This window comes from Engraulis encrasicolus, chromosome 6 (genome assembly GCF_034702125.1).
Source record: "Engraulis encrasicolus isolate BLACKSEA-1 chromosome 6, IST_EnEncr_1.0, whole genome shotgun sequence".
NCBI classification, from domain to species: domain Eukaryota; kingdom Metazoa; phylum Chordata; class Actinopteri; order Clupeiformes; family Engraulidae; genus Engraulis; species Engraulis encrasicolus.
In genome coordinates this window covers 21719278-21743751 of record NC_085862.1, presented here as the reverse complement: position 1 = coordinate 21743751, position 24474 = coordinate 21719278, and the positions used below count along the sequence as shown (strand labels likewise).

Here is a 24474-nt window from a genome sequence, read left to right as displayed (position 1 = left end):
TCTGTGCGCTTTCATCTTCTGAAATATGATAGCCATGAAAGCACCGGGTCAACATTTGACATTGTCAGCCCCCGTGTCTTCGTGATGATAGCCTATATATCTCGCTTGTGTGCCAAGCCTACAACCGAAAAAGTGTCAACAACTGTGAAGACAACAAATCACCAGTTTGCAATTAAACCCATCCTCTCCTATTTACATTGGACTGGCTTTTGTTAACCACCTTTCAGCTGGGCGCAATTGACTAAGTAAACCAAAGCGGCAGCTGTGGACAGAAATCCTGGCGCTCAAACATGGTGGCGTCTTCAAATGGTAGAAATCAGTAGACCAAGACTACATATTATAAGCCCTTGACCACTGCGTCTGTCTGCCACTAGGCTAGGCCTACACACAGCGGGCCCGTTACAGGATAGCCTATATAAGGGATGCGCACTGCGCAGAGCAGGCTATCAGTTTACTGGCGTGTGTCTGGAGAGACATAATTGAGCGAGGCCCGTGGCCTCTACATTGTGTAATGAAAAGGAGACAAAAGGCCGTGATATCCTGTGATCTTTGTACACAATGCCACCTGTTTGAACAACCGTTTGCTCATAGGGAGGCTTTGGTTTTGTTCACATTCACATCGGGGCTGTCTTCTATGTAGTCATTATTGCTTTCAGCCAATTTATCCATAACGTTTAAATGCACTTCTTTAAAAATACATTATATTATTACAAATAAAAATACAATAGACTATAGCCTATTATTATAATAATTATTATTATTATTTAGGTAGACAGTGGGTAATGTTTTGATTAGGCTACTGGCCACAGTAGGCCTATCTAATAAAATGAATTGTGCGCTCTGCATGCGCCCTAGCCTGGCGAATCAAACGATACCATGATATATACAGCCTATAGGGCCCTAAAATACATGTGCAATATGTTGTTACATCTAATATATATTTTTGATAGACATTAGGGTTTGTATAGGTTACCGAGTAACCTAGTACTTGTGCCCCTAAGCTGGAGTGTCAGGAGACAAGGCCACCGGGACGAACTGTCTTCATAAACTGGTTTAGGTCAGATCTCATTCCACTCGACTTGCCTGGTCCTTTCGAGAGAATTCTGGCTGCCTTCTGTCCATGTATCCCGGTCATAATCCTATTACTGCCCAGTACTCTGCTTTGATAAGAGCTTTACAGAGAAGCTCTCTACTCACAGACGCAGACAGCTTGGTGAAGGCTATCACACCTAGCCTAAGGAGTGCAGAAAGGAGTGTTTATGTCAGTTTGTTTGCTTGGCCCAGTGTTCCAGACGCACCTACTGAAAAAGGCAGTCCAAGCTAAAACCACGAAGATCTGTGAAGCCCGGATCTTTGGCAATGCCAACGTTCCAAGACGTCTTGGAGAAATGGGTGAGTTGTCTGTTGCTATAGGCTAGTGATGATCTGGAATATCATGTAGAAATAACAACAGACTTCAAGGAAATCAAACAGGATATTAAGACATTGTAATAGGCCTAGTTATGTTGTTGACCCTTCACGCCTAAGCAACATCCCCTTCTCCGTGATCACAACAAGCCCTCTATGTTGTCATCTCACTGTTGTTTAGGCCTATTGCTCACAAGTTCCCTGCACAACAGAATAGAATGCCTTTTATTATCATGTACAGTTGACACTATTCACAGGCGATGCAAAATCAGATTGAAAGCAACTCCCTCAGTGACAATTCATTGGGTCTGGACAACACACATGGGATATTTACCACTCAGTATAGAGAAATAGAATAACTTAACCAGGCTAAAAGGGCAAGGCCAACCGGTGCAAGAAAAAAACAGTTTGTAAGTACCATAGCCAAGGAAGGGGACACACAATAACAATAAATAAATAAAAGTGCTATGCATAATCATGAGGATGTTAAGTTGCTTTTCTGTGAATATAGCGGAAAACGCCAGAGCACAAGTTCAAGCAGAAGGACCGTGACCTGTGTGAGCAGATGAGCAGTGCCTGCTTGGAGCAGGGGGAGAGTGAGAAGGTGCTAGACTTCATCACGGAGAAGGAGAACCAGGTAAACAACCTGCATCACAAACCAGCAACCCTCACTGTAGCCTACTGGAAAGTAATATGAAGTAGTCTGCTGTGTGTTCGTGTGTGTGTGTGTCTGTTGCAGAGTATAAACAGGACCCTTTTAAACAAATACTACTTACCACCACCATCAGATTAGGCCTATTCAATATGACTGGGAAACTTAAATTTTTCATACATGAAAAGGAGAATCTTCTCCATGATCCGCCATTTTGAATTTCCAGAAATAGACATTTTTAGCTGCAAAACATACTGTACTTTGGTCATACTAGTAAATACTAGTTTATTTCTTAGTCACATAATATTCATGAAAAGATCAATAGGCAGCACAATTTCAATGAGAAGCATAGTTGCAATACCTATTCTGGCCACAATCGTACACAGTGCACCTTTATGTGTGATGTAATATGAAATAATGTGATCCTGTTAACCTGCACTTATTGTGTTAAGCATAATGAGGTCCATTGGTTCTACTGGCTCTATATTGTAATATAAAGGAATATCAAGGAATTGTATGTGTGTGTGTGTGTGTGTGAGTGTGTTTGTGTGTGTGTGTGTGTGTGTGTGTGTGTGTGTGTGTGTAGGGCGTCGTGAAGGCCATGGGTGTGTGTCTTCTGGGGCCACTGGTGAAGGAGGTGGTTAAGAAGAGGAGGAATCCAGTCCACTGCCAAGCAGCTGTCACTCATATAGTGGAGGTAACAGCCTATTGTAATCAATGAGGTTTTGTAGTGTTTCGTGCCATGTAGTTTTAGCCTGACAAGCGTAATGGATGCCCACTAGCAGAGTAATTTACTAGGCTAAAAGAGAAGAGTTCAGATGCAAAACCCCCTAAGTGCCTTTTCAGAAAATAATCTTAATTCATTTTTATTTGATACAAAGCTATCAAAATTGCACATTTTTTATTTCATTTATGTAATATAACTATTTATATGTATTATCAAGTACATGAATGTAAACCAAACCAACAACGGGGTTCTCTAAAAATATAGAAGTGCAGGTCTTCAGAAATGGAGTTAGGGGGTTTTGCATCTGAACTCTTCGTATGCAACAGGAACAAGCACATTGCCCACACAATGTGGCCCAAGGAAGATCAACGAGGTTCACTCAGCTTTTGTACTACTTGTATGTCACAGTTTACCACATGTGCTCCAAATAAATGAGAAGCATCTGAATGTGAATCTCGTCATTCTGTTTAGACTTGCAAGCCAAAGGATGTCTTCAGCGCCTTGCTGTCCCAGCTCGAGAACTGTGATCCCGGAGTCATTGGGGAAACCGTCATATACCTGCTCCCAATTCTCCAGAAAGGTGAGGCACCTTCCACAGTCTTCATCTTATTCACGGTAAGAATACATCGGCACTGCTAACTGAGAGTTAAGCAATTGATTGATTTCTCTGTTAAATTTTGAACAGCGTAACCTAGTGGTCTGTTCACTCAGAGAGAACCATGTTAATCTAACATAACCCAGTGATGCTCAGGGCTAAAGAAAGCATAATTTAGTGACATGGTAAGGCAATGGTTCTGGGACTGGATGGCCACATACGTTTTGATAACTGTGTGGATGCAGTGCTGGAGGGTCTCATTGTTCAGACAGGCAGGTCCACCATGTAACACATGGATGTTTCGATTCAATCAGAAAACTTTGGCTGCCACGTAAATTGTCACAGTAGCGTTTTGGAGAGCGTGCACATCCAGATTGAACAGGTGCCGGACTTAAACACGATTAAACATGAAAAGAAGGAAGGTCCGCACACTGTTGCTGCTCCCAGTTTATTAACACAACGTTTCGACCATGCAGTCTGGTCTTCATCAGGTGTACAGAGAACTAAGGATACCCAGCATAACATAGTAACAACCCATCCTCTGCTGCAGTGCCCGGGTGACTGCACTGGCCTGGCCTGGGTCAAGGTGTTGGAGCCGTGTTGCTGGAAGCAGCCCAGTTGTAATCGTCTCATCTCCATGTGCTATGGACCTATAGGTTTCAAGCCAATTGGAGCCCATTTTGGTGCCCTAGTGGAAATTCTTTCTCTGCACTTTATCCCACTTGGACTAGTGAATCACATTGAAGTACACACGCTAGTCCTTAGCAGTTTATCAGTGTATTTCCCTGATGAGGTAACCATTTAACCCAGTGATGTTTTACTGCAGTGGTGCTGTTTGGCAGGGTGACTACACTGGCCTGGTAATGGTGTGGGTGCACTGTTGGAGGCAACTATAGGTTTTAGTAGTGAATGTATTTTCCTGTTTAGGTACACTCTAAGAAAATTTCCATGCAAAATAACGGCAGTTACTGGCAATTATATTTACCTGTAATTCTACTGTTATTTCACACCAAAAAAATAACAGTACATTTCAGTTAAAAAGTTGAATTGTACTGTGTGATGACAGGCAAATACTGGGTCATAGTTGTATTCATGAATATGGCCATGGCAACTTCCCACCCCACCCATCATTCTCCATAACTGTGGTACCCTGGCCATGTTACCACCCCACCCTCCCATCGTTCACCATGACTGGAGTGCCTTGAGCATGATACTATGGCGCAATGCTGTATTGAGAAAATGGTTTGCGGTGGTCCTTTGAAAGTGTGGGCATGAACAAAATGTCAGAGTACGCAGTGCTATGTTACAATGATAGTGTGCAAGGTGGGCTTTTTACTGTATCTCTTGATGAGCCAATGATGAATATAGCATTGGTCAGTCTTTAAAAAATTATTTTGCACCAAGTAGCACAGCAAACAAGCAGCACTACAAGCTAGCTCTCAAAGCAATGCCCAATTTGCAGCAGGCACATTATATGCCACAATGCCACAAATGATGCCACATACAGCAAGCTTTCACAAAGAGGAAAGTGTGCAAGCATGTAAGCAAGCTTGTAGGCAAGCTTGTAGGCAAACAAGTGCTATGCTGTGCCATGCAGGCCAGCAAGCAGGCAGGCAAGCAACTGAAGTGTTGATAGTCCAGATTTATATACAGGTGCAAGAGTACCATGTGACCAGAGTCATCAGGCCCTTGGCAGGTGACGCCCGTAATTGAATAATGGCATAACAGCCCTACTCAGGTGAGGCCAGGCACTGATTAGCAGATTGGTTTAGATGGGGCTGCTTGTTGCAAGAGTGTTACAAGTTCTTAAAATGTTTCAGCCATTCACACTTTCATCACTATCAAAATGCATGTGCTACTCACACTTTGCTGCATCAAGCACTTTTTAAGTATTGCAGTTTCCTTAGAAATTGTTTCATCATGCTTGATAGTATCAGATAATCTTTAACCAGTCAGAATGACTTCAGTTCTTCAGGTGGTATTGAAGTTTGATGGTGATCACGGACAAGTGGAGGATGAATGGGTTTCAATGGTGCTGCCTAAAATAACTTGTTATTTTCTAGAGATGCACCGGATCCGGTTCCGGTTCCGGTTCCGGATCCGTCAGGATAATAGAGTTTTTCACAGGATCCGGGTCCGACAGGATATTAAGCAGTGGATCCGGTATCCGGCATGTTACCTAAAAATCAGGGTCTGGTGCATGTCTAGCCTAGGCTTTTCAGTCTTTCACAACCCCAATCACTGCATGGAGTGAAATCCCTTTGGAAGCGGCTATTGAAGGCAGTGTGGCAATAAGCCAATGAGTCTAAACAATAGTTTGCGCCAACGTAATAAAAAGGGCCCACGTGTGCGAGTAGACTATATGTTTCAAACCTTTTGTAGGATCCGGTATCCGGTTCCGGATCCGGCAGGATCTTATTCAGTGGATCTGGTATCCGGCAGGATCCTAAAAATCAGGATCCGGTGCATCTCTAGTTTTTTTCCACAACGGCGAATACTGCTATTGTGCAGTACTTACTGTTTATGCTCAATATGTGACTCAAAGTAATATTTTCACAGTAGTTGTCTGTTTTTTCGAAAAGCAGTAGAATGCTGTTGCAGAATTTCCGTAAATAAACAGCTATTTGTTACAGTGTAACCATGTTAACAAATGATGTTCTATTGCAGTGGTGATGCGGCTGGGTGACTGCACTGGGCTGGGTAACGGTGTGGGGGCTGTGCTGGAGGCGGCCCAGAAACAGATGTCTCGTCTCCCCGTGCCCTACACACAGCAGCAGGAGAAGACAGATGTCCACGGGCTGTGCCGCTGCTGCTCCGTGCTGCTGGACTTCACGCAGCCCTTCGTGGAGATGGTGCAGAGGGACAAGGCCGGCAGGATGTCGTCCGTCAAGGGGCCCGTCATCGGCAAGCTGCAGGCTGATATCGTCAAACTGTGAGTCTTGGCCTTCTCTGCGGTCTTATCTGTGTCTGGCATTACAGCAAAATTGAATGCAGATCAAAACGGAACAGCATTTGAAATGTAAATATGTGACATCACCCATGTTGGCCCAAAATGTCTGAAGGCCATCAAAGTGTCATTGCACATCTCCTTAAAATGTGATTGAATCCATTCTTCACAGTAGTTTTGGAATTTTGAATTGAGATGATAATCTATGGTCCCGAAAGCACTTTTTCTTCATGAAGTGAAAAGGCGTAATAACAATATAATGCAGTTATGTAATGTAATCTAATGATGTAGTGTAACAAAAGTGTAATAATAGTAATGTGATGCAATGCTGACTTCACTCAGGTGTATGATGAGTCTGCGTGAGCCGCTCCTGCAGGCGGTTCTGAACGGGCCCGACAGCGCATTCTGGAACTTCGCCAGCGGAATAATGGTAAGGCAGATCCTGGAGCCGATACCGAATGCACCAGACCAGGCCGCTCTGTTCTGTTCTGGGACAGCATTCAGTCCAAACAGGGTCCAGTTGCAGCCTGCAGCTCAAGTGAAGTAATTAAGAGAGGCGATTGACCCCGATGGTTGCGTCATGCTGTGCGGTCAGACTTCAGTGAACAGCAAACAGAAAGCTTGCCATAAAAAAGTAATTAATTGCTCCATACTCTCTACATCTTTCCAGAAAGGGCAATGGGTTCTGTCTCATAGGATAGATCTGTGCTTTGGTCCTGAAAAAACAAAAACAAAATATGTTGAGGGCTAAACAAAAATAGATTGTTACATGAATGAAACATGAAATACTTTTTTGATGTCTGAGTTCTGGTGACTTCTGGAGATAATGGTTACATCCCACTGAACTTCCCCATAATTTGGCCAGAAATAAAAAGCCCTTTTGATGAATGTGTATCTTCCCACTCTAGCCCAATTTATATCAGATTGGATTGGATTCTGATAGGAATGGGTTTGATCCTGAAAGTAGCATTTGAGTAGAGTAGAGATACTTGATTGAAGCTGAAGGAAACTATTTTAACCCTCTCCAGGCCATCCTGCCAGTGATCCACAAGCCCCTGTCCGTGCTGCTGTTCCGGCGTGCGGGGAGAAGGGGGGAGGAGCCCCTGTCTAAGGCCGCCACCCACGCTGAAGAGTCCTACGCCTGCCTCGCCTACCTGCTCTTCGTGCAGCTCATCGCCATGGAAACCTTCCCAAAAATATTCAGGTACAGGCAGTTAACACAACTGGTGTTTTGATTTTTAGCAGGTATGGTTTGTGATTGGTTAATTTAACACATTCAAAAGATAAAGAGCAGAAAACAGCCACAGACAGTAGTGGTTAAATCTTTTGACTCCACTGTCATCGCTTAGATGACCCACTAAAAGTGAAGTAAAAAAAGAAAAATCAGAAGTTGAAGTTTGGTTTAAAGACAGTTCCCTAAGGTCGTAGAATAGATACTGAGGGAGCAGGCAAGATACACTTTAGTCTGTTTGTACTTGTGCCGCAAGAAAGATCACACTCAAAAACATTGGTCATAGACCTGGGTATCCTTGGCCCTTCCTCAATCAGCCTGAGTGTTGAATCTTCTTGGGATCGTACATGGCTCTCTGCTGCTACTGCTACTATGTTTAAGCCACATTAGACATCTCTCACATACATTCATGCTTAAACCACACCAGATATCGCCCACATACATTCATGTGAAACTGTCATGTCACTTCCCTTGCGGCCTGCTGTGTGGAGGATGTTGTAACCACGGTACTGTCAGAAGAGAGACGTGCATCTGGCTGTGGAGATCAGATTAATTTTGGTGTCAGTGTACTGGGGCTAAATTTATAAAGCTGGAGCTTTGCCTGAAACATGTCAAACATGTACATTAAAATGGCTAACATACAGTATGACTTGTCTTCCCCTCTCTCCTCTTAGCCCGGCGTTTGTCCTACAGTGCAACATGGACTATGTCAGCCTCTTGTTAAGTAGGTATGTGGCCAAACAACACACACATTTAAATAATACACTTTTGTAAGACTTCAACATGGATTGACAAAATCAATACAAAAATGAATTAATAGAAATTGACAGTCCCTTTGTGAAACAGCTGATTTTGTTGTTATCATTCATCATTTACCAACGTCCACTAGGTGTGATAATGCTGACAATACAATTTTGAATCTTGTCCTCTCACAGGAAAGATGAATCCTGGCTCTCCAAAGGCTTGGTAAGGATGCTGCAGCTAAACAGGACGTGCATATTGGATGAGGGCGACAGGATGGTTAAAAATACAACTCATAGCTCCGAAAACACTGAATAGCGTGTGCAGGAACATTTGTTCATTTATTTGTCTCTTTCTTTGTTTATTTTATTTCCTGAGTGGGCCCTCGTTAGCTTGTGCTGTATAAGTTTCCTAGTCTTCCCATTCAAACAGTAATTGACTGTGGAGTAAAAACAAAGAACATTTTGCCTGGCAAAAGCACAGTCTAATCCCTGCTGCAAACTCCCTTTCTTTGACACCAGGAACTGTGTGAGAAGAGTTTGGAGCCTGTTGAGGATGGAAGTCTCCCTGTGGAGATGCTGGAGCTCAGGTCCTTCTACACCGCTCCCCAGGTGGGTCACATCAGGGGCTCCTGTTCCACAGGGGAGTGCTGCATGGATGAGGTTGGACGCATATCAACATTATGATAAACAGGACATGCAGATTGTCTTTGTGGCTGAACCATTTACACATCCACGCACAACATTGTTTCATTCGCACATCTTAGGAATCGCTTAACATAAATCAATCACAATAATAAGTCTTTATGATGAGCCCTTATGTAGCATAAATATAAATTGTTCTGTCTTTTGTCATGACATATAAAATGAAGACTATTTCTTTCTACACAGCACTTAGTAGAGATAATGACTGACTGCCCAATGAAGCACGTGGTGAGTTGTAAAGCAATGCAAATGACATCATCCCAATATATTTTTTAAATTTAGTTCAGCATATATTTACATTTTACATATACTATACTATACTTTATATATGTATATATTTTTAAGTGGGCCTCCAATGACTCTTATCATGCTCTCTCTCCACAGAAAACCAAAGGGTTGCACGTGTTTCAGCTCTTCATAGATAAACTCAATGGGGAGGCCAAACACAGATTCTTCAGGTAAATAAAGCAAACCTACACTCTCCTTAAGGCCACAGCACTCTCACAGCTTCTGTTGATTTTACCATGGCTCCCTTTCCCCAGAATACATATGGCAGTGAAGGGTGTGTTATAGGGATGCAAATTATCGATTAATCATTAATCATTAGTAGATGGCCTTATCCATCAACTTACGATGAATTGATAAGCTCTGTTTTTCCCCTGAAATCTCATTGTTTCTCGGAAAAAACATTCTAAATCTAACATTTTTTATAAAAAATTGAGATAAAATACCACATTTAAATTACTTCTATTTCAATTCTTTAATCCAAAGGTGATTTAAATATTCCCACTATTCACACCCCTCTTCACACACACTCTTCACATGCCATTTTCACCTGGGTCTCATGTAGGTTGAATTGTCGATTAATTGCGATTAATGTTTTTTTAATCGATTAATACATTGATCAATCGATTACGTGTCGACACGATTAATACATTGATTAATCGATTAATTGTTTGCATCCCTAGTGTGTTATTAACTGAAGTGGAGCGTCACCACAGTCAAACGATTGTATTCATGTATTGCTGAGCCACCTCAAGTGAATGGTTATTCATTAAATGATATATTTAGACATTAAATATATATGCATATTGTGGGTTTAGATTTGCTGTGAAAGCGAAAGTAGAAGCACAAAAGCATTTGCGATGGGAGTGTTTGCATCTCATGAGTGTTATGTCCAATTGAAGGTGCATGCTGAAAACCAGCCAGCATGCAGGAGTGCAGGGCCATGTCATCAAAAACATCCGGAACCAGGTGGACCCAGCAAAGGTACTGCACCATCTCAAATGATGTACTGGAGCTAGGGCTGGGCGATATGGAAAAAAAATTATATCACGATATGGATTACTTTATGTCACGATAACGATATATATCACGATATAGCACAATTACATACGTTTTCAGTTATTCTCTTTATTTGCTCTTTATTTGTTCATGTCGCAAAACAACCTTTCTTTAAAATGGATCTTTTTATTGTTATTTTTACAGTTACATGAACTTATAGTGTGTATTGTGACAACATGGAATGTAATGAAATGACATTCAATTGTATAAAACTGATAAAATTACTATCACGGTATAAACGATACTGGAGAAAGGTCACGATATACACTTTTACTGTATATCACAATAACGATATATATCATCATATTGCCCAGCCCTAACTGGAGCTGTTAATGGGCATCCTGATCACAGATGACAAGCAATAGTCTACTGGGGTCGAAACACAGGGTCCAGTTCTAGAGCAGAAAATGTGTTATACACAGTTCATTCCAGAGTTCAGTGCCAAGTTCAACTATTTTAACTTATATTGCTTGTGTGTGTGTGTGTGTGTGTCTCCAGAGTGGGAAGGTGAGCTGCTGGTTCTCCGGTGAACACCTCCTGTGTCTACTGAGGCTGGTCCTGTGTCTGCCACAGGGGGCGCAGTCTGACCTGCTCAACGGTATGGACAGGTAAGATATGAACACCTATGTTGTGTACCAGTGAGATATGAACACCTGTACTGTGTAGGCCATTAACCTGTGTAGACATCCTCCTCCAGTACCCTGGATACTGAATCAAAAAGCAAACTCAAGTACCAGAAACAAACAATGTGTGCTCACTAAACATTTTAACATTTTAAATCATGACATTGACAGTAAAAACCAAATTCCACATTTTATACAGAAAAATGAGCACACAACGAGCGATTTATTTTAACTCTAAATCGGAAAGGTAAACTTTTTAAACCAAGGCATTGTACTGTAGCTCTTCTTTGGAGCAATTTCTAGTAACCACCAGCTCTCCCCACATATGACAGGATACTAAAGGGTAATCACTCAGATTACGATACAGTCCTACTTCTAGATTCTCTCTCTCTCCTCCATTCTGTGCACTGTCTCTCTTAGCTCATCATCCCATGTAGGGGCTCCCCTCCAGGCTGATTGGTAAGAGAGGCCTGCTGGGCGGCCGCGTAAGTCAGCTGTGTCCTGTCCTGGTTATGCAGGGCTGGCTGGCTGGTAATGAGAGGGCTGGAGGCTGCAGGCGTGTAAGTCAGCCCTGTTCTGTCTCATCACTAATGGATGTGATGCCGCCCAGAGATGCCGAAGAGCCATGCCAGTGATCCCGCACCACAGACAGATGCCAGACAGAGAGGGTCACACACACACACACACACACACACACACACACACACACCGTGTGTAGGGACTCCAGTATCATCTTTAGCCCCCCCCTGTGTGCCACTTGTATAAGTCATTAAATGCCAGAACATGGCAGCCACCCATGACAGCTGATGAGGCTTTCTCCTTTTCAGGAATATGAGCATCCTCATCACACACACACACACAAACACGGACGCACATTTGCACGCACACTCACACTCACACACACACACACACACACGCACGCACACACACACTACGCTGTCAAATGAGGAGGTTATTTGTTCCACCTGTGTTTGGGTCCTGATATGTGAACTTCTGAACTACTTGTCTAAAAATAGAGGTGGTTCCTTATGCTCTACAAAGCTTAGCAAGGGCCTGCACACCTTGAAAGTATTTTTTGCAGGTGCAGCTTCTCAAAGTTTCATCCTTTAAGTGTGTACAGCTGAGGAAGAGCACAACTCTGCAACTTTATGCTCTCCACTTTACACAAAATGAATTTCGAAAAAGTTACATAACTGATATGATTGTTGTTGTTTTCTTTTCCATAACAGAGTAATGGAGTCCCTGAACTTGCTACGATTCCTACTCATCAAGGAGAAGGAGCAGAGCACCACAGTAAGTGGCCATGGCATAGACGGTAGATACAATAGCCAATATAGCTATCCCTTCAAATATATAAAGCAAGAGTTGCAATACACCCTCCTACACCATAGAATGAAAATGGAACTGAACTGAAACTTAAATGAATGTTAGATGCAGAATGAATAAATGGAATAAGCTTCAATTGTACATTATTGCTAATTAGCAGTACTCCTAACGTCACACAAATGCTATGCTGTCAGGGGCGGAGCAGCCTCACCACTTGGGGGGGGGGGCTGTCAGGGCCGGACCAGCCTCACCACTTGGGGGGGGGGCCCTGCCAGTGGCTTTCGATTGCCAAACATCTTGTAGGGGCCCCGCTCTACGATATTTCGTGGGCCCAACGCCTCTGAAACATCTTCCGCCCCCCCTGTCCCAATACCAGTGCTCCGCCCCTGTATGCTATGCAGTGGTCTTACTAAACAAACACAACCTGTTGTTTGTGTTCTGCTCCAGAAGGGTGTGTGGGTGGAGTTGTGTGTCCTGTCTGAGGGCTACGTGAAGGTCCTGCGTGCCTGCCTCAACATGTCCAGGTCCTACTACAGCGCAGAGCTCAAGACCCTCACAGAGAACAGGAGGAACAAGGCCAGGGGTAAGAGGTAGTCAGAGCGGACTGAGGAAGTTGAAATCATGAACTACCGTGACCTGGCAGAATGAGAATGCTCACAGACATGTCTTCCACACATTATGCACTTGGACATATTATTTATCATGTCATATTTTCGTAAAGTAAAGAAATAATGTTGAGCTGATCTGTTGATTTCTTGGGAGTTGAATGTCCACACATATACATACGTACTTCATATACATTATTCTCTGAACTGTGTTTCAGCGATAAGAGAGGCTGTGAAAATGAAGAAACCAGTGTCTGAGATCAACCTGAAAGACCAGAAGTTATCTAGTATGTCTGAAGAGGAACAGCATCAGGTACTGTGAAAGAAGCAGTGCAATATCACCACTGATATACAAAGGTAGAGGACAGTAAATGTCAAAATCGAGTTTGGGTTGGAAATTAATTGTTTTGTGACTAAACCCCTTCCTTCAGGAAGTACAGTACAAAGAGCATCACTATTACACCTACTAGCTGACCTGCTGCCTTAAATTAACTTGAGATAATCAACTTCAACTTATCTTCAACCTTACAAACTTAAGGCAGCAGGCCAACTTACTTTTTTTATGTTTAAGTGACTGCAGTGTTTTACAGTGTATAGTGTAGTGTAAGGTTGTCGTGATATAATGTAATGTAATTTAGTGTAGTGTAATGTTATATGCTGTAATGTTGTGCAGTATAATGGTTCCTCTTCAGATGTTCCAGTGTTGTGTTATGTAATGCTGTATTATGTTTTATCTATTGGCCACAGTGAATGAGGCGGGCTGCATGTGGCCCCCAGGCGTCCAGTTGTCCATCCCTGGCACCTTTTATATGCTGTAAATGTTATATGGTGTAAATAATGTGCTGTGGTTCCTTCTCAGGTATTCCAGTGTGCTCTGGTGACCTTTGACCTGATGGACAGCCTGGTGGTGAGAATAGAGGAGCTGATGGAGAACAGAGGAGACGCACAAGAACCCTGACGCCTGCCTTCTGCACTACATAACACATACACATACACTTAGACATACACAGGAGCTCACACACGCGCGCACACGTAAAAAAAGAGTGCAAAATACTGTGTCAAACTACAAAATTCCAGAGTTTACGTGAGACAGTTTTACCAGCCGCATAAGCATGTCGAATGAGAGGAATAGTAGGCTACCGGTAATAGGAATGTGGCATTCCAAATGTAACTTGTGCAAGAATACATTTTTTTTTGTCAATTTGATTTGCCTTTTCGTTAGAACCAGTACAGTCCTGGATTACAGAATCCTGAACATGTAGGGTTTGATTTGCAGATGTGGTTCACCCATTGACAGTATATATTCTATTTACAGTCAATGGGTTCACCCCAATAGATGCTCTCTGCTGCTATCTAGTGCCCATGATGGGGTGTTACATGCAGGTGTGCTACCCATGTAATGACATATTGTAAGGTCCCGTGATTTATATTGTTCAGTTTAGGCAAATAATAGAACAAGCATTTTTTTAAATGGATTTTGCTTTTATTCTGTTTACCAAAAGCTATTAAATATTTAATTTACAATTGATTTGTGTCAATTATTGAGCTACTGTACAATACTTACTAAGTATGCTTAACATTCACATGCTGTGATGGTATATTTGCTCTGAAAACATACACTGAACATGTAGTAAACTTACAAAAAAACATTGCTGCCACTGGCAAACTAGGACTACCATCCAATGTAAAAAAAGTCTATCATGTATTCCTATAGTAAAGTTCACATTGCATTGTTACAACTTACAATACAGCAATATTGAATTGCTGTGGCTTATTAAGCCCACATTTTATTACTGAGTATAAACTAAGTATTTTTTAATTTTATTACCAAGTATATCCAGATTATATTATAGCAGAATCATAACAACATTACTATACCGTAATACCCGTTGTGTTCATACTGCACTATAGTACTGTAATAGTGCAGCAGCTGCTCATAATTCACTTCAGTTTCAGACTCCCTGAGTCCAGCCGCCTGTGGAGACAGCCATCATCTGGTTCTGAATGTCCCTCAGCAGCTCCCATACTGGACTGCGTTCGATCAGGTGGCCCCTGACCAGAGACATGCGGTCCCTCACCGTGTCCACATTTGGCTTACTAGTGGCCTGCACACAGTCACAATATATCCCCATTACAAATAGACATCTGTAACATATGCAACATTTTTTTCAGATTTGTCCTTCTTTCTGCACAGGAGGGAAGTTAAATCCAGCTGCGGCATAATGACCACACGACTAACTGTATAATGAAAATACTTTATTATACCTTTGCCAGAGCCAGCATTCCCTTCACCATGTTTGCATTACAGTGGACTGGATATGCACGCAGATTGCTGCCAAAAAATCTGTCATAACAAAGATATTAACTTGTGTGTGCTCAGTAATACAGAGTACATGTAAACATGATTTGGTATAAATTTCCCTATACACTCAATTCACAATTTGGTCCAGCTTCAGCTGTCTTTCCAGTTACATAAATGAACAGGCCTGTTACGGTGTAAATGTGACCCCCTCACCTGCTCTGCACAGCTTCCATGATGGCCCACTCTCTCTGCCCGAACACAGGGGCCTGCAGCAGGAGAAAGCAGTTCCTGTGCACCTTCACAAACCTCTGGATCTTCTCATACAGGCCAGAATCCTCCAGCGGCTCGGGCAGATCCTGGGAGACCACCAACATGAAGGCTGTACCTGTCAGGTAGAAATCAAGCTTCACTTCACACACACTGGCTGGCTTGTAACGCCGGCCAATCCCTGTCATTCTACCATTCATCGTAGCCTCTTACTGCAGCTGGGGTCGCCGGCGACCCTATTCACTCGCTGAAAATGCATAACTACATCATAACAACATTGCTATGACATTACAGAGAGCCATAGTGCTGCGCTAAGGGGTTTTAAACGAGTTTGTCATTACCCAAACCAACCCTAATCCCAAATATCCTTCAATCAAGATGGTCATCTTACTTACATTACATTTACTATTATGAGTTTCTTCTTAATTAGGCATATCCCTGTCACACTGAAGGACTTTTCTGATGCCATCCCTGTGGCATTATTTCTTCAATAAGAGGCCTTAAAGGCCAGTCACATGACCATGTCGTGCATGATGTGTTGAGACTAATGTGGGAAGAAGTTGCTTTTCAACTTCAAGTAGGCTAATAATAACTCAAACCAAAGTCCATGCATTACCTATGAGAAAGTGGGAACATTTACTCTTTGGATTTGTTACTCAAGGCAGGGATGCCACCCCTGACCTCATGATAATTTTAGCCAAACATAACCCTATACACAAGTCAACAGTTTCAACATGTAAAGCCTACCTTTATTGAATTCTCCATTTGTGTAAACCATTAAAAGAAATCCTAAACTCTATGTGCAACCCGTTGTGGTGGCTTTGTATTACAGATAGCAGCATAAGATAAAAGCAAGTGACTCTGGCCCTAATGATGACATCTAATGTAATCAATGTAGGTCTGTGTCTATTAAAAAGGACAGGGCAGCGCGTGGGATAATGAGAATTACCTGAGAGGGGAAACACGAAGGACCCAGACTCCACGCCTTCTGAAAAGCGCACTCGGTGAGCTTGCAAAAGTCTGACAGACTCATGACTCTGCGGGGGAGAAGAATATCAAAACAGTCCTGAAGATGAAACCTAATAACGGTAAACTGTATTGTTGTGAAGAAAAGCATAGGCCTAGTTAAAATCAAGTTAAAACACGTCATTCAAGAAAATATAACAAGCTAGCCTTCAGCCCATTTATGGCTAGGACGTCATGCTGAATTTCGTAATTGTAAACTTTGTTGTTCAACTGACGAAAAAATATGAATTCGTTGACATGACTGGGAAAGGAATGGTACAGTATTCCAGTAAGAGATCAATAAGATAATTGGTTAAAACGGGTATTTTAACATGATCCCAGCCGTGATTCATAATATTGCCTCCTCCTACAGCACTAATAACAATACACCTTCAAAATGTCTTCACGTGGTGGCCTATCGTGTTATGCAGTAAGTGAAACATTTCAATTACCGATAATGTCTTAGACATTTACCTGAAGAGATGTGCTGACTATGACAGTTGTTTGCCATGAATCTGTGTTCGACTTCTGCTGATCTGCCATGGTAGCAAGCCGCCCCCCACCACCCTCTTTGATGGTGGTTTAAAAGCCGAGTGCAATGATAACTTTAGGTCGCTAGAAGGCGCTGCCGCCCACCTGTCACATCAGAGCCATTTCACAGAGACTGGATACTGTACTGAAGAAATCTCTGCGACGTTTCACAGTCGCTCGCCTATGAATAAAACGACACACGCGCTAGGTTATTAATAATAATAATTATGCTGCCAAGAGATCCCCATTCACAGCAAGTATTCAATCTAGGCCCATGGATAACGAGAAAGAAGAATATATCCTTTTGGCTTTGGGATGCTCATTTCTCAATGTGCTTTTGAAAGGTCATAGGCCTACCGTGTTGTAGAGAAGATGGTGATGAGTAACGGGGCACTTTGATGCCATGCCCTCCATCCAGTTTGTGCATAGGCCTACTGTTTTGTATTCTGATCATACTTTGCTTAATGTTTTCTGTACTCTCTGAAGACCCAAAAACAGTATTCAGTGCATGCATTAGGTGGTCCACTGACTTTACAGACACGAATTCAGTGTTTATGGCACTGTAATGTAATGGCTGCTTCAACAAACTATGGTGAACAAGTGTTATTTATCTTCTGTCTGTTGACCATACATGTTGCTTTTCTCAACTTGCTTGCGTAGGCCATGCTGCACAGCCAGCATGGTGCGTAGGCTACTTCATGTACACGTATACAGACTGAAATTGTTTAGGTGTGTGTATTAAGTATAGGCTAGTGGTGATGTTAATGTTTGTAGTTTTTATGGTTTATTTTAATGATTATTTCTACTGATTGTTTAATTCAGGTCTCTGTCAGTCCACATTTCCCCCATTCCATTTTCTTCCCCAGGCTGGGCTGAACAGGTGTTCTGTTTCACTCAAGAAAGGCTGCCAGACGGCTAGCCCAAGGGGCTGGAATATAATCCGCGCATGCGCGAGTTCTGAGGTACACTTATATCAAAACTTCATCACGTGAGTATGCCGCGCTACTGTACACAGTATATAAGTCCCAGCGCGGCATACTTCGTCCTCTTTAATCCCTCACGCGATCTGATAAGGTACGAATTGATACTGGTAACGAGGTGCCTACTGGCAGTTAGCTGTCCGAGAGCTGGTGACTATTGTTGCCCCTCTCCAGGCTATCGTTATCAGGCTATTATCCCCACCTTATTAAGGTGTGCTATCGCCGCTTATAGTAACGGTGGCTTCTCCCTGTAGCTTGTGCTTTCGCATGTGAAGCTACTCTCGTGGAATCCCCGAGGCGCATATCCACCTGGAATTCAACTTGAGGTAAGTAATCTGTTGTTGTGGTTTGCTCTAGGGAGGAAAGAGAACAGAGACATCTCTCTAGCTAGGCTATATCTCTAATGTTGCTACGGGCACCTTCGGCGCCGTTCAGTAGCTCACTGTGATTCTGCCGCCACTCTCCCTCTTCTATCGAGTTGCTTGCGTGCATGAACTCTCCTGCAGGACGGCCGCGACTCTTCCTCTGTCGAGGAAGTTACTCGCTGGGCTCGTTGGTTCCGCAGTGGAATAATTATCCTGTGTAACAAACTGCCGCCACTCTCCCTCCATCGAGTTGCTTGCGTGCATGTTATACTCCAGCTGCCTCATCTGACGTGATCTCGTGCTGCGCAACTCTCGGCACCGACAATCTCATTCTCGGTACCGGTGAGAGATCAACGCTGGTACCAGAATTCCACTTGAAATTCAACTTGAGGTAAGTAATCTGTTGTTGTGGTTTGCTCTAGGGAGGAAAGAGATTACAGAGACATCTCTCTAGCTAATCAACGCTGCCTGCCGCCGCTCTCCCTCTGTCGAAGGAGTTGCTTGCGAGCATGTTATAGGCTACTCCAGCAGCCTCACATGACGTGATCTCGTGCTGCGTAACTCTTGGTACCAACAATCTCATTCTCGGTACCGATGAGTGATCAACGCTGGTACCAGGGTCGGTACCTAGGGTGATTAGTGCTGCTACTGGAGTGTGAGACACTTAGTGCCCACCATCTCTTGCACCTCTGCTGGAACCATATCTGGTACCAGGCAGTAACAGTGTCTGTTCATGCCTAAAGTCAAGGTGTGACTGAAATAATAATGATACTTAATGATGAAGTAATAATAATATTAATAAAAACATTTATATATTTTAATATAGGTTTAAAAAAAAAAAAAAAAAAAAACGATGCCTGGATTCCAGAACTGTTCTAATTGCAACAGTAGAATGCCAGTGAAAGATGGACATACACTGTGTGTGACATGTCTGAGCCCTGATCATGCACTAGCTTTAAGGGCAGGGAGAGCGGTCTCCCCTTCTCATCACATACTCTACTGAGTAAGGTGAATAGGGCTACATGAGATAATACACCATCCTCCCAGGCGTCCACGGACTCAGGTTCGATACCAGCTACTCAACCCTCTCCTCAGCAACTGTCTGAGACCTATGATGTTCTAGCAATAAAATGGCGTCTCTGGTGAAGGGGAATTTGTCCTTGGCATCCGGTCAACAGTGGTTGATGCACCAGCTGGCTGAGCGCCATACAGCGCCACTAGGGCCTGGGCACCAGGCAGCCCCATTAGGGCCCGAGCACCAGGCTGCGCCATCAGGCACAGAGCGCCAGATGGCCCCTTCAGTGCAGCCTGCAAGGGTGTCACCACAGCAGCTGTCCCCACAAGGTGCTGATAATAGTGTGGAGCTGCTATGAGTGCAAGCATCCGATAACCTTGATGCTGGATACATAGATGGCTTAACATCTCCCCATCATTCTGATTTGAGCTCAGACCTCTTCCCCCGGACTTTGTCAGGGAAATGACGACTGTGTGGGAGCAACCAGAGGCGGCTACCCCTATGCGACAGTGGGCACAGTTTGCCAACATCCACGGAGCAGATAACGTTGGTTTTTGGCAACTATTTCGCGATGGATGACTATTGCTGCTCTCGTCCTCCCTCCTACAGCTCTTGTGGGGAAGGTGGCCCTGCCGCACGTTTTCTCCCACACTCAATTGGAGGTGTGGGAAATGTGTTCTCCCAGTTCTTGGGTTGTTTCAACGGTAAGGTTTGGTTACCGGCTACAGTTCAGGCGCCGCCCACCCATGTTCAAAGGTGTTCTTGTTTCTCATCAGCCAGACCCAGAGCGGCAGCTGACCTTACAGAGGAGATAAATACTCTGTTAAGGAAAGGAGCAATAAGGGAGTTAAGTCGCAACGAACGGCGGAGTGGCTTTTATTTGAGCTACTTCCTAGTTCCGAAACTAGATGGTGGATTCCGTGCAATACTGGACCTAAGGCCACTAAACCAGTATTAAGCCCGTTGCCTTTCAAATGCTGTCACTGACCCAAATCTGTCAATCGATTCAGTGCGGGGATTGGTTCACGAGTATAGGCCTCAGAGGTGCCTATTTCCACATTGCAGTCCACCCTGCTCATCGCCAGTTTCTCCGATTGCGTTGGAGGACAGAACTTTCGAGTTCAACGTCCTTCCCTTCGGCCTATCCCATTCACAAAATACATGGACACAGCCTTGAGCCCGCTGTGTCAGAGGGGCGTCAGAGTCAATTATCTATCTCAATTACGACTGGTTAAAATGTTCCCAGTAGAGTCAGCAGGCAGGGCAGGACACAGCAATGGTAATGGAATACTTACAAATGTTGGGCCTGTCTCTCAATTCAGACAAGAGCCAACTGCCTCCCTCACAACAAATCACCTTCCTTGGAGTGAAACTGGACTCTGACGATGGTGGCATGTCTCTCGGATCAGGAGGTTATTGCCCTGAAACAATGCCGGTCACAGTTCATGGGACGGAGGAATGTGCATGCTCACCAGTGTCAGAGGCTGCTGGGCCTCATGGCTGCTGCATCCTAGGTGGTACGCCTTGGCCTTCTAGATATGGGTCCAGTGCAAAGTGGTACCTGCCCAAGTACACCCAGTACTGGACAGGGGAAAATCTGTCCCTCTGCCACCTGTGTGCCTATGAGCCCTCCAATAGTGGGCCATACCCCAGAATTTGTGCAGAGGTGTACGACTAGGCAGAATCTACCAGCGCAAAGTTCTGACCACAGACGCATCGCTGTCAGGCTGGAGGGCAGTCTTGAATGATGTAGGAGCCAGAGGAGTGTTGGAAAACTGTCCACATAAATATTCTCGAGTTGAGACTGATATATCTTGCCCTCTGGCACTTTTTGCCAGTACTCCAGAACAAGAGTGTCTTAATTCGAACAGACAACATGTCGGCCATAGCATATGTGACCACCAGGGAGGCCTGAGGTCCCAGGCGTTACGCAACATGGCCCGGGAACTCCTCCTCTAAGCAGGCACTCGACTCCACTCGATCAGAGCAGTGCACCTGCCGGGCACTCTGAACACAGCAGCATACCTGCTGTCAAGGGGTAAGCCACACCCAAGTGAATGGCGATTGCACCCGGAAACAATGCATCTGATCTGGGTTCATTTTGGGAAGGCACACAGCAATCTTTTCGCCTCAAGGGAGTCGACCCACTGTCCACTCTGGTTTTCCTTAAACCAAGATGACGCACCACTGTGGGGGTGGACGATCTTCCCCCCTCTCTCCATGATTCCTGGAGAAGACCAGGAAGGAGAACCTGAGAGTTGTCTTAATGGCTCCATTTCGCCCCCATGTGCCATGGTTTGCAGAGATTCAGACCCTCCTCTCGAGTACCCCATGGCAACTCCCATTGCGCAAGGGGAGAGTTGTGGCACCTGACACCAGCCGCCCTAAATTTGTGGGTCTGGCCGTTAGAAGGGACACCCTCCTCGCTCGGGGGTTGTTATTCTCAGTTACAAGAACCTTGCAGTGTGCTAGGGCCCCATCGACAAGAGCTGTGTACTCTTAAAGATGGGCAGCCTTCAAAGCATGGTGCGAACAGTGGCATGAGTGCCCCCGGTCCTGCCCTCTAGCTTCAGTCCTGGAATTCTTGCAAAAGAAACTTGGTGAAGGCAAGTCCCCTTCAAAGCTAAAGGTTTTTCTCTCTGCAATATCCGCCTGCCATAAGCGAGTAGATGGCAAAACGCTCGGAGCTAATCCTCTGTCTATCCAATTCATGAGAGGAGCTCAAAGACTGCGCCCAAGGAGGCTTCAATCTGTGCCGCCATGGCAGTTCCACATTGTCCTCAGTGCTCTGGCGAAGCCCCCATTCGAGCCCGTTGGGAGTATCAACCTAAAATGGCTGTCTCAGAAGGCGATTTTTCTTCTCGCCATCACCTCAGCGAAGCGTATTGGAGAGCTACATGCGCTGTCCACTCATCCTGACTGCTTCCATGTTCAGCCAGAAGGCACCGGTGTGGTCCTACGCCCTAATACAGACTTTATGCCGAAGATTCTTTCAACACAGAATCTCAACCAGGCGATTGTGTTGGACTCCTACCGCCCTCCTAACTCTGAGCCACCTCATGGTCGCTCCTGAAGGGAGTCCTTTTAGAAGAGGTTGCCCGGTGGCCTGCTGGGCTTCACCGTCGATCTTCACAAGGTTCTATAACCTCAACATGTTATCTCCCACATCCTTTGGGAATTCGGTTCTAAGCTTGTGACAGATGGTCACATATTCGACCGTGTTTAACTTGAGTTCTGTTAACCAGTCACTCTAGCCCTGTTGGCATGTGGACATTCAATAAGGGTCTTTGACTCTTGCATTGTCCAGTGTCTTTATTCAATTGTCGTATGGTTGTCCGCCGCGACGTTTGGGCATACATATTCCAGCCCCTTGGGCTAGCCGTCTGGCAGCCTTTCTTGAGTGAAACAGAACGTTTGGTTACGAATGTAACCTTGGTTCTGTGAAGGAAAGAAAGGCTGCCAGACTTCGTCGTCGCTCTGGACTTCGCGTTCAGGATTTTTATGAGGACGAAGTATGCCGCGCTGGGACTTATATACTGTGTACAGTAGCGCGGCATACTCACGTGATGAAGTTTTGATATAAGTGTACCTCAGAACTCGCGCATGCGCGGATTATATTCCAGCCCCTTGGGCTAGCCGTCTGGCAGCCTTTCTTTCCTTCACAGAACCAAGGTTACATCCGTAACCCAACGGTATGTGGTACCATTTCAATAGTGAGCAGTGCAGAGGCCTAGAGTTCCTCCCAGCCTGGTGATTCAAGGCTAAGCGTTAATCAAAGTTTTAAAATTATCTTGCAAAAATACAATTCAAAGGTTATGAATTGTCTCATTAATTTGCAGTCAGGAAGTTGAAAGGGGTTTAATGGATGGCATCAGGGAAACATTGTTTTCTTCATAGGGGCAGGTAACACTGAGGCAAGGGGCCCGAGGAAGCCTGGTTTTCCCTACACCTTTCTTTCACATCTTGTGTGTCTGTCATAAACTCTTCATTAACTATCCAAATAACTTCTTTATGTTATTTTTTTTTATAATAGGCATTTCAGAGCCAATATTTCACTACACCCAGTATTTGGCCTCAGTGAGTCATTCCACTGGGACAGTATCATCTTCTCTCCTGTCTGGCAGCAGAAGACCTGTTAAAAGGAATCAATTAGTACAAGGTAAAAGTTCAATTGAATCTAAATTACTACAATACAAATGGCTGAATAGACTATATATAACTCCCGCCAAGCTACATCGATTTAATCCTTATATACCAGACACCTGTTTCAAATGTAATCAGGAAAAAGGGTCTTTGTTTCATTGCAGGTGGGAATGTCCACATACCTTGTCATTTTGGAAGAAAGTGTTAGAGGTTGCTAGCCAGATTATTGCGGAAGAGGTACCCCTTAAGCCCAAACTATGCTTATTACTATATACCCGGAGGACTTTGCCCCCTCAGGCAATGTACAATGCCTCCTGAATGTCTGTCTTTTGGAGGCCAAGCGCTGTTTGGCTAGACAGTGGAAGTCAGAGGAGCCGTGTGTGTTGGCGCGCAATGGGTGAAGGGAATTTGTTTTTATTTTGCACTTGAAAGAATCAGTTATACTTTAAAGGGGAAATTAGATACGTTTTGGAAAATTTGTTATGTTTTATGATTTCCTTAAAAGTAATAATATTAGAGTAGAGGGCTGGGAGACAGTGGGTATTTGAATGGGAATTCGTTTTGTTTTTGGGATGATTGTTGTGTTTTTTGTTTTTTACTTTTACCTTTACTGTTATTTGTATTTTGCTTTTGTGTGTGTGCCTTGGGTTTAGGGTGGGTGTGGCTTGTGATCTTTTACATAAGAAAAGTTCAATAAAGAAATGTTTGAAAAGAAAAAAGTTCAATTGAAGATCCAAGATGAAGATGAAAAAATATATTACTTTTCTTTTTTGAGCTCCTTCACCTTTATTATTCAGATAGGACAGTGTGGCAGACAGGAAATGAGTGGGGAGAGAGAGACGGGGGAGGATCGGGAAATGACCTCGGAACGGGAATCGAACCCGGGTCGCCCATGCAGCATTGCAGTGCCCCACCGCTTAAGCAACCGCAGGGTCAAAAGATATATTACTTTTCTGGTTCATCG

The 24474-nt window shown here is 44.0% G+C and overlaps 2 protein-coding genes and 1 long non-coding RNA gene across 3 annotated transcripts; 2 read left to right on the top strand and 1 right to left on the bottom strand.

Moving 5' to 3' along the window:
- Window positions 1-1335: 1335 nt before the first annotated feature.
- glmnb (glomulin, FKBP associated protein b) lies at window positions 1336-13862 on the top strand. Its single transcript, XM_063200399.1, has 18 exons — window positions 1336-1392; window positions 1919-2044; window positions 2646-2756; window positions 3258-3366; window positions 6049-6313; window positions 6671-6758; window positions 7357-7532; window positions 8234-8287; window positions 8495-8525; window positions 8822-8911; window positions 9191-9232; window positions 9389-9462; window positions 10192-10273; window positions 10847-10956; window positions 12201-12264; window positions 12748-12880; window positions 13121-13215; window positions 13762-13862. Exons 1-18 carry the CDS (start codon window positions 1360-1362, stop codon window positions 13858-13860), a joined length of 1782 nt encoding a protein of 593 aa, XP_063056469.1. The 5' UTR covers window positions 1336-1359; the 3' UTR covers window positions 13861-13862.
- Window positions 13863-13960: 98 nt separating this feature from the next.
- Window positions 13961-17080, bottom strand: LOC134450880 (protein SPO16 homolog). The gene is made up of 5 exons (XM_063200911.1): window positions 16951-17080; window positions 16421-16508; window positions 15418-15589; window positions 15168-15246; window positions 13961-15007 (listed from the first exon to the last, which is right to left on the bottom strand). The coding sequence occupies exons 1-5, from the start codon at window positions 17017-17019 to the stop codon at window positions 14855-14857; spliced, it is 561 nt and encodes a 186-aa protein (XP_063056981.1). The 5' UTR covers window positions 17020-17080; the 3' UTR covers window positions 13961-14854.
- LOC134450881 (uncharacterized) lies at window positions 16468-24143 on the top strand. The gene is made up of 4 exons (XR_010035166.1): window positions 16468-16559; window positions 16850-16906; window positions 23401-23526; window positions 23675-24143. It is a non-coding gene; the product is annotated as an uncharacterized LOC134450881 (long non-coding RNA).
- The last annotated feature ends 331 nt before the right edge of the window (window positions 24144-24474 follow it).